Below are 17002 nucleotides of genomic sequence, written 5' to 3' on the forward strand. Positions count from 1 at the left end.
GGTGCCTAAGCTGCTTCTTTACATTATGTAGAGAAAATAATCAAAAGCACAATTGTTAGACTAGTCATTAATAAATTAATTGCAAATAATTGAAGACTAAAAATATTGTGAAGTGCACTCTGGTGAATTAAAAACCATCCATCAGTTTGTGAGGTCTTCTAATGAGCAGTGATGAGCAGGATGCATCTAGAGACTTAAAGTTTGAGTGCTACAGGATATTCATGCACACTCACCCCATTGCTGCTCATTTATTCTTCATGCAGCCATGAAGAGAAGCAAAGTCTTACTATCTACTCCCATCTATACAACGTTCTGGTTCCCATGCATGTCCTTCCATCAATCTAACCCTATACATTTATTAATTTCTTTCTACAAAACAATCTCACCTCAGGAATTAATAAACTTTTTATTCTAATCCTCATCCTAAAATCCTTTTCTCTTGTTGCATTAAAATTCAAACAATCTATGAGAGAAATAGAAAGAGTTTTTGGGCCTGCATGTTTCTGATCTGTGGTCCTGGACCCACCACCTTAAATCATCATCATCTTACAAGATGAAAGTTTAAAGATGTATGTGCTCTGGGTTTCAAACTCCTCATGAACACCTTAAAACATTTAATATCAGTGTGTGTTTACTGGTCCCACAGCACACAGCAAAACCAAAGCCGGACGTGCGTTTTACATCTGTTTCCTCTTCACATTATACAAATAACAATGTAATTTATCATTGCACAATTCGCCTCAATATTTGGGGGGGTATGTGGCATAGCTTAAAGCAGAGTTCACTAAATATACTCATGTGTTGGTGGTATTTGTTAAAGCTCTGAATAAATATTAAAAAAAACAACCTCAAAATAAATGTACCAACACCAGAAATTGAAACTGTGTTGTTTGGGTTAGGATCCAAGTCATTTGTTATGCCAGTCTGCCACAACTCACTAATTGAATTCCTCTTTATGGAGTTGTAATGACTTTACACTGGTCTGCATTTACTTCCTTTTCCTGATCAGATTAGAACCGGCCTATTAGTGCGAAGTTAGACTTATTGTGGGATTGATGATTTCTGAGTGCAAACTATAAATGGCACCAAAGCCGATGAGCTGACTCTTTCTTGATATTGAAACTTGTATCCCAATCTTTTTGTGTCATTCTAGCACCAGCCAGATTTGGCCATCGGAGTCCATCTGATGGACCGGTACACCTTCTACCTGCTGGAGTTCCTGGAGGACATCCACCCTGCGAGCAAAACCAACATGAATGATCTGGTGAGAATGGGTTTTACTTGTGTGTACGGTCACAGATTATTCACAGACATAAGCCTGCAAATGTCACAATTTCCCAGAGGCCAAGACTGACATCCTTGTCACATGAAAGGTTCAGACCTAAGTTAGGATCCCTCCAGCTCTGGGTCGATGAATTTATGGAGAAACAGAGTCTGAATGTCCATAACTCTGTTGACTTCCACCACCTTTTTTTGTGGTGATATGTTCTGTAGTCTTTTGATATATGTTAAAATATATATACACAGATCAGGCAAAACATTATGACCACCTTCCTAATATTGTGTAGGTCTCCCAAAACAGTTGTGACTCATCAGAGAATGGACATGGGCCTTCTGAGGGTGTCCTGTGGTGTCTGGCTACAGAATGTTGTTAGTGGGGGGTCTTTGAGGGGAGGGGCCTCTGTGGATCATCCCACAGATACTTGATCAGATTGGGATCTAGAGAATTTGGAGGCCAGGTCAACACCTTGTGCCGTTCTTCATGGTTTTTTTAGGTGTTCCTAAAGTGTTTTTGAGGCTGCATCCTCCTGGAGATGGCTGCTGCCATCCAGGAGTGTCATTGCTATGGGGTGGGGGTGCCTGGTCTGGTCTAGGTGGGTGGTACATGTCTAAGTAATATAAACATGAATGAATGTCAGGTCTAAAAATTTCCCAGCAGAACATTGAATTGTCACAAGATGATCAGTGTTATTCACTTCTCCTGTCAGTGGTCATAATGATGTGGCTGATGATCCGTGTTTGATTTTCCTTCATTCCTAGGAGAAACCGATGTGAATATATTTTACTGAAACAACAAGTAAACCTCAGAAAAGTGTTTAATGAGTTTTCTGCTGGTTCCAGCTTTTTTTTTTTCTTGTATGTTATTTTGAATAGATTTTAGACAGCAACTCATTATGAAAATCATTAAGCAATCAACTGTAATTTGCGTGATTCACTAATTTCTGACATTTTGTTTTTGCTGGCGGAATAATTAAAAAAAAAACAAACTTAAATGTCAGAGTCAGTAACGAAATAGTTGCTTGTTGCAGCAGTGGAATACAAAAACAAATATGCTGACTATTTGTGGACTGTGGCGGAGTGACTCAGTCCTTTCTGAAAGAACGTGCGGTTAATCTAACAACAGCGAGGCTGTGTTTCTCATGTACCGCCGTCCCGGTCCTAGAGGAGTCTGATGAAAGCCGCGCAGGCCTCGCTGGAGTCTCGGACACTTGAAACAGAATGTCTGATCGTGTGTTAATGTTGGTCTTCGACGTGTGACGGTGGGGATGGGGTGAACATGTTGCTCCGGGCTGCGGCTCAGTCTCAGCAGCAGTTTCCTTTTCATCTTTTAGACTGATGCAGAGCTCCACTGGCCCCCGCGGGGACCACACCTCATCAGTGTGACCAGGACATCAGCTTGTTGCTCAGGCACCGAGTCAATGTGCTCTGACTAATGCTTATTACTGTATTCTTTCCAATTTTCCTGTTTCTGTAGATGCACTCTTTGTTCTTGTGCTATTTGGCAGAATTAAGGATCAATACTATGGATTTTCCTCAACGAAGTTCTCTGTTTTTTTCTTTTTTCTTTAATTCAAGCTGTGACGGCTTGCCCTTTGATGAGACAGAAATTGTCTCCACCTTCCCTTTTCAAAATCTGCGAACGATCGTTTGTTTTTCCAAGTTCTGTTTGGCTAAAAAGAGATAACGTTCACCCCAGTTTAATGATTTTTTTATTTCTTTTCAAATGGAGGGACCAGTCGGGCAGCACACTGATGAATCACACTCTTAAGAGGATTAACCCACAAGTGGTAACACACCAAGCGCTGAGAGTTTCGTAATTGGCTAGGACGTGCACAAATGTCAGCCTCCCTGCCTCTAATCTTCTCCTCACATTGTCACATATTTTAACACCTCCCACTGCTGTTCTAGCCGTGTTTGGTTCAGCTGGCCACTAGTTGCAGTGGTATTAAAATCAGTAAGTGAGTCAAATAAAACTTCTGACAGCAGCAAGAACACTGTGTATTTTTGTCTTCTTCCATGAAAAATAATTGGAAAGAAATGTCTAACTTTCAATGAACCGGCAAAATCCTAACACGAATTTTGTGGTTTCTCTGCTTCCTCAGTTCAAAGTATGTCCGAAGAGTCAGTGCGTGTCCACTCCGGGCCACCGTACCGACCTGTTCCTGAGGGATCCAGGAAGCGTTCTCATCACAGATTTCTTCGGTAGCGTCCGCAAAGTGGAGATCACCACGGAGGCCATCAACCTGACCGAGCCCATCAAGGCGGTGGAGGAGAAGTAAGCGGAATTCATTTATTGTCTGGCAAGAGCAAAAATGTTAATGCACCGTTCAAGCATAACATTATGACCACCTTCCTAATATTGTGTAGGTCTCCCTTGTTGTCTCCAAAACAGTAGTGACTCATCAGAGAATGGACATGGGAACTTCTGAGGGTGTCCTGTGGTGTCTGGGAACACAATGTTGTTAGTGGGGGGGTCCTTTGAGGGGAGGGGCCTCTGTGGATCATCCCACAGATACTTGATCAGTTTGGGATCTAGTGAATTTGGAGGCCAGGTCAACACCTTGTGCCGTTCTTCATGTTTTTTTTGTTGTTGTTCCTAAAGTGTTTTTGTGTGTGTCTGTGTCAGGCTGCATCCTGCTGGGGATGGCTGCTGCCATCAAGGAGTGTCATTGCTATGGGGTGGGGGTGCCTGGTCTGGTCTAGGTGGGTGCTACATGTCTAAGTAACATCCACATGAATGAATGCCAGGTCCAAAAGTTTCCCAGCAGAACACTGGATTGTTACAAGATGATCAATGTTGTTTACTTCTCCTGTCGGTGGTCATAATATTGTGGCTGATCGGTGTATAACACGAGTGCTGGCTTATGATTTAAAGCCTGATCTGTCTCTGTAGAGGCATCGCTTGAACAAAGCTGAAATTGTAGTTTCTTAAATAGTAGTTTTAAAAAGTTCTACTTTTATTTTACTAGATTCTTCCTTCAACTATTCAAATATTTGAATGCACTTATTATATTTTATACTACACATATATACGTACATATACTACATAGACCTGAGAAGCAGCGTAGCATTAATTATGAGAAATATTATGATGATAGTACACGAATGATGACAGTGAGTCTGGGTAAATGCTGGGTTAGATTTAAAGTTCCAACACGCTCCGAGTGCTTTTTGAGATGGATTAGGAACAACGTGAATAAAATCCTTCACTGAGGTCAGCCTCCCTCGGTTTTAATTGAAGTGCCATGGGCCAAATTCGTTTTATGTTTAGTTCCCAACTCACCAGACTTTGATTTTCTGTTTAGAGCGCCTCTCATTAGTGATATTGATTCCTTCTCTAATGATGTGTTGAGGGGCCCGTTTCTGGGAGAGTAAACGACTCAGTGGATGTCGCTATGACTACCCTGCAGGCGATTTAAGACCTGATCGTGAGGCTGACCAACAACCGGATTGTTTAAGGTGCTAAGACAGCTCCTTTAAGACGGTGTTTGCTGCCTTTTATTATCAGCAAAGCGCAATTTCAGAGCTCAGTGAGGATCATAATTAAGACATATTACTTGTAAGCCTTCAAGCTGTAGTTCAGGTAATAAGGGTTTTGCGAGTGAGCAGAAGTGTTTGCTGCAGATCATCTATAGCGCTACCCTGTGGTGAGCTCCATGCATCCACATCCTTCATACGGTGCATTCCTACAGTGCTGTTAAATGGTTTCAGTCACTAGATGGCTGTAGAGAGCTGTACATCTCCTCCTCTGTGCCTGGTCACAGTGTGTGTTTGCTCTCTCACAAAACACACTAATCCCATAATAAGCTCATTCACCAAGAGTTTTAGAAAACGCCCGGCTAATGCAGTGAAACGCAAACACTCCGCCATATGTTGACTAAAAGATGTGATGGAAATTAAAACTTTAATCATCATTATTCACACTCACTCTATTAATTGTATTAAGCTGGGCTTTAATTGAACCACTGGGAGTGTTAAAGAATCTAATGCATTTGGCTGCCAATTAGTAATTAGGGGCTATTGGTATTCCAATCGTATTCATCGGCTGGTTTTTGCCTCTGGCAGGTTAGTCATTGCACACAACTTCAGCCTATTACTTTATTATTGATTAGGGCCAACACATTAGGTCTGCAGATCCTCCATGCAGCGCACAAACACCACCACCACGGGTGTTATCGAGCCGGCCGTTGCCCTAATTCAATCCTACATGGAGCGCGAAAGAGAAAGAGACACTTCATCTCCATTTCTGATGTAAGAAACCAGCAACCCCTTGATTCATTTGATGTTTAACGGAGCTAAGTTTACTGATGCACCACAACACCACCAGGATCGTTCTGCTTTTAGGAATAGTAAATGATGTTCGGGGAGGCTAACAACGGTTTCTGTCATTTTCATGTCACATCACAGTGCTGCTTTGGCTTCATTCAGACTTGATTGATAATATACACCGTGTTCCAAATTATTATGCAAATTGGATTTAAGTGTCATAAACATTTATTTTTTTGTTTTTCAATTAAACTCATGGATGGTATTGTGTCTCAGGGCTCTTTGGATCATCAAAATCAATCTCAGACACCTGTGATAATTAGTTTGTCAGGTGAGCCCAATTAAAGGAAAACTACTGAAGAAGGATGTTCCACATTATTAAGCATGCCACAGATTTCAGGCAAAAATGGGCAAGAAAAAGGATCTCTCTGCTGCTGAAAAGCGTGACATTGTACGCTACCTTGGACAAGGTATGAAAACATTGGATATTTCAAGAAAACTTAAGCGTGATCATCGTACAGTGAAGAAGTTTGTCGCTGATTCAGAGCACAGGCGGGTTCGTGCAGACAAAGGCACAATAAGGAAGATTTCTGCAAGACAAATTCATAGGATAAAAAGGGCAGCTGTTAAAATGCCATTGCAAAGTAGCAAACATGTATTTGAAGCCGCTGGTGCCTCTGGAGTCCCGCGAACGTCAAGGTGTAGGATCCTCAAAAACTTTGCAAGTGTGCGTAAACCAACTATTCTGCCACCCCTAAACAATGGTCACAAGCAGAAACGTATGCAGTGGGCTAAAGAATATATGAAGACTAATTTTCAAACAGTTCTGTTCACGGATGAGTGCCGTGCAACCCTAGATGGCCCGGATGGATGGAGTAGTGGATGGTTGGTGAATGGCCACCATGTCCCAACGAGGCTGAGACGTCAGCAAGGAGGTGGCGGAGTCATGTTTTGGGCCGGAATCATGGGGAGAGAGCTGGTAGGCCCCTTTAGGGTCCCTGATGGTGTGAAAATGACCTCGGAAAAGTACGTAGAGTTTCTGACAGACCACTTTCTTCCATGGTACAAAAAGAAGAACCGTGCCTTTCGTAGTAAGATCATTTTTATGCATGACAATGCACCATCTCATGCTGCAAAGAACACCTCTGCATCATTGGCTGCTATGGGCATAAAAGGGGAGAAACTCATGGTGTGGCCCCCATCTTCCCCTGACCTCAACCCTATTGAGAACCTTTGGGGCATCATTAAGCAAAAGATCTATGAGGGTGGGAGGCAGTTCTCATCCAAGCAGCAGCTCTGGGAGGCTATTCTGACATCCTGCAAGGATATTAAAGCAGAAACTCTCCAAGAACTCACAAGTTCAATGGATGCAAGAATTGTTAAGGTGATCTCAATGAAGGGGTCCTACGTTAACATGTAACTTGACCTGTTTTTTTTTGGTTTTTTTTGATTAAAATAACTTTTGATTTCTATTCATAGGACCTCCTAATGTAGCAAATTCAACAAATGACCATTTTTAGTTCTTTAAAACTTATAACATGTCTTTCAACTCAGTTGTGCATAATAATTTGGAACAGTGCATTTTTAGTTTTTTATTTTTGAAAAAAATACTGTTATCTTTGGGAGGTTTGTTCAATAAAATTTGAATTATACTCTAAGGGTTGATGATTTAAAAATTATGCTGACTGTCATTTGTATCAACTATTTAGGAAAATCTGAGAAAAATGTAATTTGCATAATAATTTGGAACACGCTGTAGAGACAGGAGCGTGTTTTCTGTTCTTCTCATAGACCCAGAAGTTTTTTTTGTTTAGCCGTGGGCAGATTGCAACATGTCCTACACAAATCCTCATAATTGCAGAACTTATGAAACCACTGAAATATTTAACATCATTAAATATAAATTCAGTCTTGGTTATTTTTTTGCAGAAACACTTCTCACATTTTTTTTTCGAATGTAAGGTTGGTGTTTGCAAAGTTTAAAGTACTACAGAGAGAGAGGCAGAATATCCCAGACAGAATCAGCTGTGGAATAAGGCTCAAGTTAAATCCAATCCAACTTTATTCATAGAGCACTTTAAAAACCACCAAAGTGCTGTGCAGAAGAAATAAATAAAATACATAAATAAGAAAAGAAAAACACGAGTAACGAGACAACAGCAGCCATACAATAAAAATAAGTTTTTATTATATGGCTGCGTGTTTTAAGAAGTGACTTAAAAACAGACAGAGAAGAGGCCGATCAGATGTTGTAGAGGCAAATCATTCCACAACTGTGGAGCCGCAACAACAGCTAAATCGCATATTTGATAATCCTGCCGCATCTTAATCTGACCATGATTTCAGAAGAGCATCATGATAAACCATAGACAGTATAAAGATGGACGGCAGAACTGCTCCTCTAAAGTGAAGCCAAAGCAAGTAGAGCTCCCCCTGGTGGCTGGCTGCACTATAGGTCATAAGCTCCGCCCCCTCCGTGTTCGTGGATGGGTCTTGGGTCAAACTAAAACACTAAAATACACTTCAAATCATTTTTTTTTTCAAGGATGGTTTCTGTCATTTTATATAGTTAATATAATGTTGGTGCAAGTTCAAGTGTCAATCATCTGGATAAGTTTCATTTTAGTTAGTTATTTGATGCTATAGAAACAGGATGTGACATAATGGACTACCAGTTGCCGCTTCGGAGAGCGATCCTGTGGGACTGTGAGAGTTGTAAAAAAAAAAAAAAAAACACTTGTACAGTATAATCCAACATTTCCTTGTAACTGGTGGAGGTTGAGCAGAGCAATTAAAAAAAATATGCAAGTGAGTCTGCCGGAAGTGTGGTCAGGTCATCGATATCGTGGCTCCGTGTGGCTCCACTCTTGGACCATACTGCGCAGGCTCCGGCTCCGAACTCGCAAGATGGTGCCGCTCATATCCCCATGAAAATAGCATCAGTTTGGCCAACGCAAAGAAGTGGGAACACATTGTCCATATTTATATACGGCCTATGTCAGGGGTCTTCATCGTTTTCCAGGCCAAGGATCCCCAAACTGATGGAGAGATGGAGCCGGGACCCCCTACTTATGTATATGTGTATTTATCATTATTAATATTTTATTATTTATTAATCATTTATTAATATTAATCAACCAAAACTTTTGCGACCCCCTTGCAGTACCTCCGCGGACCTCCTAGGGGTCACGCACCCCCTGTTGTAGACCTCTGGTCTATGTGATAAACTAGGTTGTTATGATTATGTTTTAAAAGTTGTAGGAGTTTATTTACCTGTTATTATTTAATGTGCTACTCAAAAAAAATAATCAATAGATTAATTGACTGGGAAAAAAAAGAATAGTTTGTTTCAGCCTTACTACACACCTACAAAATTGAAACTCACACAGTCACAGTAAATTGAGATTTTATGCAGCGATATCATTTTAAAATTCATAGTGTCACCCAGTGCTTAAATTAAGGGAAAGATGAGCAAGTTAATTTTGGGCTGTAATTATTACTCTGGGAGGGGGGCGGAAACATCACACGTGTGCTCCGGAAAGTCCCTTATCTGTAGCTGTGAAAGGTTTAGTCAAGTGACTGATTAGAAAAAAAAAAAAATAATTGGTCTCTTTTTTGTGTCGGCCGTTTTTAGGGAAAAATTTGAAAGCGTTTCAGGTTCTCAGATTTGCTGCTTTTTGGAGGTGTTTTGGGTGTCAACATTTTTTTAATTCACTTTACCGGCACATTTCCCGTAATAAAACTGTAATAAAATTAAAATTTTTATTGCGGCTCAACTTAGAATAATCGTACCCCCTCACTTAAGATGAATAAATCTCATGGATGGCCTTTAGAGTAGAAACTCAGGTTTAATCCGTCGCCAACACGTCTGAATCATCTCAAAAAGCAATCACTAAGAGATGACAAAAAAACAGGCTCTTTATGAGCTCGCTGTCCAGATGCCACAGCTAAAGTTAAATAATAACGTTTCATAAGACCTGAAAATGGGCTGTAGTGAGCCCTGTTTGTTCCCACGGAGAGAAGATCACAGATGTCCTCTGAAACACGCCGTCATTAAATATAGTGCTGCCTTAATCCACTTTTGTCAGCTTGTTCTGTCGCTCGGCGGGAAAGTGAAGGAGGGCGTGTGGAGAAGATGTGTTAAGGTGCCTGTTGCTTGTCCCTCTTCTTCATGTCCCAGCTCCGTCTCCTTCCTCTCGCGCATAAATATCGTTTCTCCTCCATTAAATGAATGACACTCGATGGCACGTTTTTAATGGATCCACTCAACCGGCTTCATTATACAAAGGCTTAACAGTGTCATTGTTTCCCTTCCAGTCATAGGTGGTAGTTGACTGGATCACGCCCCCCTGCGGATTACAAGGCACCTCGAGTAATTGCGACTATCAAACACAAAACTTAATGTAATTTGTAACCTGCAGCACTGGACTGAGTCTGCAAAAAAAAGAAAAAAGAAAAACTGAGTTATTAGTGGAGCAGATGTTAAAAGGAAATTTGTTTGACCTAAAGACGGCAGATGGAGGCAGCAGCGACGCAAGGGCTGGAGGTGCTGGAGGGAGGGGCGCACACATCCATTAGAATCAGCTAAGTGGATTGAAAATTCCTCTCCAAAGTCTCTTTATGGAAAATAAAGTGGAAAGTGGTTCGAATTGAATTAGAGCTCATCTCCTGTGCTAAGTTACAGAGAGAGGGGCGCGGCGGTGAGACGCAGGTTCTCGTGTTCTTGGTGGCAGAAAGAGCTCGGAGCGCATGGAGGGCTCTGCAGGAGATCGTTGTTTCCCCCTCGCCTGCCAGCGCGTCCTGCTTTCTCCTGCTCTGCTGCAGACAGAGGAAGGGAGCGCAAGAGAGGGAGCATGTATAGAGAAAGATGTTGAGTAAAAGTAAGAGCGAGACAAAAGAGGAACAGGTTGCTCGACTCAGCAAGCGACTGGAGGGGAGTCATGGCAGCTCACAGGGGGACGTGGCCCACTTTGTCAGCGGCCGTCTGGCCTGAAATGTCTTTGAAAGGCAGCCACTCACTTGAACCTCCTCTCGACCGTGACCTTTAGCCAGGACTGCTCTCTGTCTGAGCCTGTATCAGACTGAAGAGACAGCCTAAAAGGAAAAATAAAACGTATGCAATGGACCATGCAAACATTTCAACACTTTCCGTCTCTCTCTGACAATTTGGGGGGATATGTTTTTGTTCGGAAGGTTCTCATATTTGTGCGTTTAATTTCCCATGATTGGAGCCTAAGATGTCTGAAGCAGAACATTGTAATTCTAGACAAACACACAGTTGAGAGTGTGTATTAAAAGGTTATCAGAGACTTTTTTTAATTCAATATTAGAAAAGGATTATAGCAAACCTGATTCTTACAAAGTGGAGGACAACATCTGAGAGTAATGTAGAGGTCAAGTAGAGCAAATTGGTTAGCAGCAGCCAGAATGAGGAATTTTTCTGATAGATGAGTCAAATCATTGCATTAGAGTACATTCACAAAAGATAAACTATACTAGACTATATATATATAACGTCAGGGAATATAAGTAAATGAATAAAATCATCCAAATTATAGGATGAATGGTTTTATAGGAGCTAAAACGGAGAGCAGTGACTGGTCAGCAGATGTCTGGAAGTTGAATAGGGGACAACTAATTCAGATATATATAACCTGGTGCCAAGCCAAGCAGTGCTTTAAAGACAAATAAAGGTCTCTTAAACTCAGTTCTGTACTTTACCCGTAGCCATTAAACGAGGGGCCGAGGCACTCGCTTCTTATCTCACTGCTGCATTTTGAACTAGCTGCAGGCGATATGAGGCAGACTGACTGATTCCTACGTAGACGAAGGTGCAGCACCTGAGGTGAGGGGAAATAAATGCAAGAGCTATAATATCTGACAGACGGGAAGGATTTTGCGGAAGATCGAAGGGCAGCACGACGCCACGCCAAAGCGAACGGTCTGATGGTGATGGTCTCCAACCCTCGTTGAAAGAATATAATGAAAGAATATAATATAAAACAGATGTATTATGGCACTAACAACAAACCAAAAGACCAAAACCAATAATGTCAGTTTCTCAAACACATACACTGATCAGCCACAACATTAAAACCACTGACAGGGCAAGTTAATGACATCGACCATCTTGTGACAATTCAGTATTCTGCTGGGAAACTTTTAGACCTGGCATTCATTGATGTGACATGTAGCACCCACCTAGACCAGACCAGGCACCCCCACCCCATAGCAATGACACTCCTTGATGGCAGCAGCCATCCCCAGCAGGATGCAGCCTGACACAGACACAAACACAAAAACGCTTTAGGAACAACTAAAAAAAAAAACATGAAGAACAGCTCAAGGTGTTGACCTGGCCTCCAAATTCACTGGATCCCAAACTGATCAAGTATCTGTGGGGGGGTCCACAGAGGCCCCTACCCTCAACCCATGGAACCCAAAGGCCACCCTGTTGCCAGACGCCACAGGACACTCTCAAAAGTCCCATGTCCATTCTCTGATGAGTCACAACTGTTTTGGAGACACAAGGGAGACCTACACAATATTAGGAAGGTGGTCATAATGTTATGCCTGATCGGTGAATGTCATGTAACACATTTATTTAGCGTCCAGGACTATTTTCAGATGTGGATTTGTTGCTGTGGTGAGTGTTTGCAGGATGTTGCATGTCTCAAAATAAGCTGAAGTGTTCGTCCTCATTCTTATGAGGACATGTCAGACGGTGTGTCACGTTCAGGTGTCTCAGTAGTTGCTGGACAATAGTGGAGGCCTTGAACAGTTGAAGCAGGAAAGGCCTGAGAGTGAATAACTAGTTCTACACTTGAAAGAAAGTTTACTCATATTTACTAATAGTTATCCTTCAGCTGCTGTGTGGAGACCTCTTTCACTGCCCTTGAGCAACACACTGAACCTAGTGTATTTATTTGTAACCCACAGTTCACATGTGAATAGGTTCAACTTTCCGTTACGAATGAAGATTTTCTGCCTTTACTTTGAAAACTGAGGAGAGCTGTGTCGGCACACGAGATTGTTTAACGTTGCTTACTGGCCTTGGATGCAACAATACGCACACAAAGTTTCCTAGTAGAGTATTAAAAGCCTTTTCTATAAAACATTGCCATTGAAAAACTGCATTTTCTGATAGTTTGTCAATCACCTAAGAAAACAAATACAAAAGCATGAGTCTTAAAGATGGACAAAAAAAACAACAAAGTTACTCATTACACTATTCCAGCCAACCGGCAACACTGGGCATTGGTGCTTGTTCACTGGAGTGGAGTGGAGGGGAGATGGGGGCAAAATGGGACGGTATGAGCCAGAGGGAAGTTCCTTAGAGGAAGAAGAGGGACAGAAAATCTGGCTAATGCTAACATCCTGAACTCGAAGAAGGAGAGATGGCCGTGAGACAGCCCAAGAGAAAAAAGGGTCTGATGAATATAAATGGAAAAATAAAGTGCTGTGATCAGGCAAAGGGCTAGAAGTCACGCTTACCTTTAAAAACAGAGAAGAGACCTCAGAGTTGGGAAAAGCCTGCGGGACGCAGACGTGGCGGTGTTTCTGCTTGAGAGGTGGTTAACTTTGCGGTGTTTCAATTTTAGCTGTACGAGCGGGAGAGCTGTGAAACTGGCTCGTCCTCGTTACACGTTAGAGACTGGACGAAATCGGCATCAAGTAACTACAAGGGAGGCCTAATTTTGGAAAGTTTCGCATAAAGACGCTGCAAAGATTACAGTCAACGATCAAACGGCACATACACAGATCTGGCGTAACATTATGACCACCTTGGAGAAGAGAAGAATGGAATCTACATGGGCCTTCTGAGGGTGTCCTGTGGTGTCTGGCAACAGGGTGGCCTATGGGTCCTATGGGTTGAGGGGAGGGGCCTCTGTGGATCATCCCACAGATACTTGATCAGTTTGGGATCTAGAGAATTTGGAGGACAGGTCAACACCTTGTGCTGTTCTTCATGTTTTTATTTTAGTTGTTCCTAAAGTGTTTTTGTGTGTGTTCCTGTGTCAGGCTGCATCCTGCTGGGGGATGGCTGCTGCTATGGGGTGGGGATGCCTGGTCTGGTCTAGGTGGGTGCTACATGTCTTAGTAACATCCACACGAATGAATGCCAGGTCCAGAAGTTTCCCAGCAGAACACTGAATCGTCACAGGATGGTCAATGTTATTCACTTCTCCTGCCATTGGTTTTAATGTTGTGGCTGATTGGTATACTTATGGCATGGTGCGTCACGGCCCTTAGCTTTGAGGCAGCCACTATAACAACCGTTTATTACCCCACTACATTGCTAATGTTACATTACTTTGTTGTTTTTGGCTCTCTTCTTGTTCGTGTCATTGCCTTGGCAATACACAGCCACCACTTCTGGGGCCAAGCTCGTCACAGAGCCCTAAAACGAGGGGAGAGCTTTTTGTTTGTTGAGTTCAAACATCAGGAGTCATTCTCAGGAATGGCTGACTCCAGCTTTAATTTACCCATATGCAACTCTCCAAAACAAAGCCCCATTTTTCTTTTAACTCTTGTTTGCTATTGCGGCTTTACTTTTAGGATTTATTTTAAATTGCGCTCTTCCATTTCTGTTACGGATGTCACTCTTGATGTACTGTAGGAGAAAAGCCTTGAGCCTGTGTATATGATTCTTGCACCTAGCCAATGTTTGTAATTTGGTCTTCTTGAGGATGTCTGCCAAATTTGAAGCATGTTGCAGTCCAGATCGGTGGTCGGCCAAAACCTTTTTTTTGGGATCATTTCTCCATTTAAGTGCCTGAATCTGTCCACGCGCCGAGCATATTAAATTCTCTCGCTTTCCTACATTAAATTAATTTGTGCCTCTGCGCACCGTCTGGACAGAAAGTTCCACAGTTTTCATGGAATCAAACAAACTGTAAAAGCCACAGTTGGCAGACCTCACATTCAACTCCACATTTATTTATTTTTTTGTACGTGCAAACTGGGAAAAACAAACGAGGGAAACGCAGTGAAAACACTGGTTGGTGTTAAATTTTGCAAAAGGGTGATGTTTGTTGTGCAACAGCAGCAAGAAAACAAATATTAAACGATGTATTGACTCTGGCGCTGCTTCTATCTTCCATTGATTGCTTCATGGATGTTCAATGGGGTTTCAAAAAGACTCGCACAGGGAGTCAGGACTGAGGAGTTCTTCTAACGCTTCTGAAATCTGAGCAGCCCACTCACCGTATTTTTACTGACTTTATATTGTATGTCTCTTTATAAATGATGTGTTTTTTCTCTTTGTCTTGTAGAGTCGGGTGGTGATATGCAACATTATTTTTATTAATTTATCTAGAGGGAAACGGGGGGGGTTCATTTGCATCAAATTGCGCTGCATATCACTGACTCGGCCCTGAAATGATATGTCAGTCACACACACCTCGGCTGCACACACGCTGCCAACAGAAACGCCGCGTCCGTTCCTCTTCCTGACAGCTTTTCTTCATCACTGAATAATAGCGTCCCACACAACAAAAGGGTAATGTTTCCTGAGCGCTGCAGACTTTTCTTGGGTAAATGCTAAACGAGTGCTCTGTTGTTGTCTTTCAGGCCTGTGAATGGAGAGGTGCAAAAAGAGACGTACTCATACGTGGACCAGCTGCCGGTGTCTGAGATCATCCATCAGGTAAAGGACTCGCACAAACACCGGGGGTCACTTGGGGACAATCGGGACCCACGCTACGTTGATACGGTCCAGATATTTTTGACGTGCGTTTAATGATTGTCACCTTTTTATGCTTTTGTGTAGGCAGACATTTATTCAGGCTCCTGTGGGGTTTAGTTTATTCATTTATTTGTTTTTATTAGTTTGTGTGTCCACGCTCGTCCTTAATTTGGACGCAGAGGAGAAAGTTATGTGCAACATCCGCCAATAGATGTCTTTGTGCCGTTTCCATGGTGACAGCTCCGAGTGTGAAATGCAACTGCCTCCTGGTCTCGGTGTGGAGGGGCCACCGTGAAATCCGGCAGAAGGGATAGGCAGGGTTGTGGCGGCGAGGAATTGTGCATTCACCTCATTCCCAAATGAATTGCGGCTCTCAGCCGGGTCGACCTTCACAAATGAACACCTCTTCCTCCGCAATCCACCTTTACGACATGTGTTCTGCATTCGAAGCAGCCCCGTCTTTGGTCCCGCGTCGCTCTCGTAAGGTTTTCCATTATGAGCCTATTAAAATACAATTTCTAACTTCCACTTCAACTTGCGCCTCAGAAAAGTAAAGACGCCACATTAATCTTTGGCACAGGCAGCGGCAGACGTTGGTGGCGCTTTCGTTTGGGGTTCAGCTGTCTCTGAGCAGCACATGCTTTAAAACACAAAGAACGGTCCCCGTGATATGAAATTTAAACTAGGGCCGCAGCAGGTGACTAAATTAATACGTCGATTTGCGTGGAATACGATGCCACGTCACAGTGTTTTAATTAAAAAGCCCTTAATCTAGTGTGGAAATTCATTAAACAGAGGCCCTGATGCATGAGAGATGCTTGTGGTTTTATCTTGCAGAGGGTAGTAATACGACCAGTCCATCAAAACTGACGAAATCCCAAAAGAAGGAGTTGCATACTTACTAATACCGAAAAAGCCCCTTACAGTTCTGCTGAGTATTTTGAATTATTACAGTCGATTTAGTCTGATGGTTGGTTGGTGATCAAGGCCTGAGAGTCGTCGTTGTGTCCTTATCATTTACAGCTGATAAAAGAACTCAACAGAGACTGGAGAGCGTGGCAGCGCTGCTTTCTAGTGTATTTCCATGTTCTAAGCAGATTGATTCTGCACATACAGACCTGCAAAACTAAGCGAGGTAGATTTCCATTAAAGTTGTGCGTCGAGTGGGTGTAAAGAAACCTTTAGTGGTGTCACAGCGTGATTGTTCTGAGTACAAAGCTCCTGGCCATGCAGGGTTTGCATGTTCTCCCTGTGTCTGCTGTGTTTCCTTCCACATGGACGTAAGTGTTAGCAGTGTTTCCCACAAAAGTTCAGTTCACGTACATGAATACTGAAGAAAATGCTTCTGAGACCTTGCACTCTATGGGCAAATGTATGGAAGATTAATCAGCGAATAAATATAATCTAAAGTTATAGTAAACTGTTGACTTTCAATCTAACTTGAAAGTCTTAAGTTAAGCTCGTTCACGTTACGTCTGGAGTCGGGTTTCGTTCGGGTTTAGATCTACTCTTTAAATAATTTCTCTAGTCTAAAGTCAAGAGCACAAACATCGGGTTTTAGCGAACAACACAAATAGCTTCACATGCTATGTGAGTTGACCGTGCCATTTTCAGGTTAAATTCAGTACAGGTCAGGTGAGCGACCGGTGTGTTTGGAGGGTCTGGGGCGGTGCAGCTTTGTGGAGGAGAGGGAGGGAGAGATGCTTTCAGGAGCAACAACACAAGCACAGCAGTGTTGGAAACGTGCAAAATTTCATTATGAGACCA

At 42.5% G+C, this 17002-nt stretch overlaps 1 protein-coding gene across 1 annotated transcript in view; it reads left to right on the forward strand.

The window, feature by feature from the left end:
- pigk (phosphatidylinositol glycan anchor biosynthesis, class K) overlaps positions 1-17002 on the forward strand; it is a 36735-nt gene that overhangs the window by 6951 nt on the left and 12782 nt on the right. The window contains exons 8-10 of the mRNA XM_084546288.1: positions 1154-1264; positions 3384-3556; positions 15121-15196. Coding sequence (XP_084402414.1) covers positions 1154-1264; positions 3384-3556; positions 15121-15196 — 360 coding nt within the window. The remainder of the gene's footprint in view (positions 1-1153; positions 1265-3383; positions 3557-15120; positions 15197-17002) is intronic.

This window comes from Chelon labrosus (genome assembly GCF_963514085.1).
Source record: "Chelon labrosus genome assembly, chromosome: 6".
Classification (NCBI taxonomy): domain Eukaryota; kingdom Metazoa; phylum Chordata; class Actinopteri; order Mugiliformes; family Mugilidae; genus Chelon; species Chelon labrosus.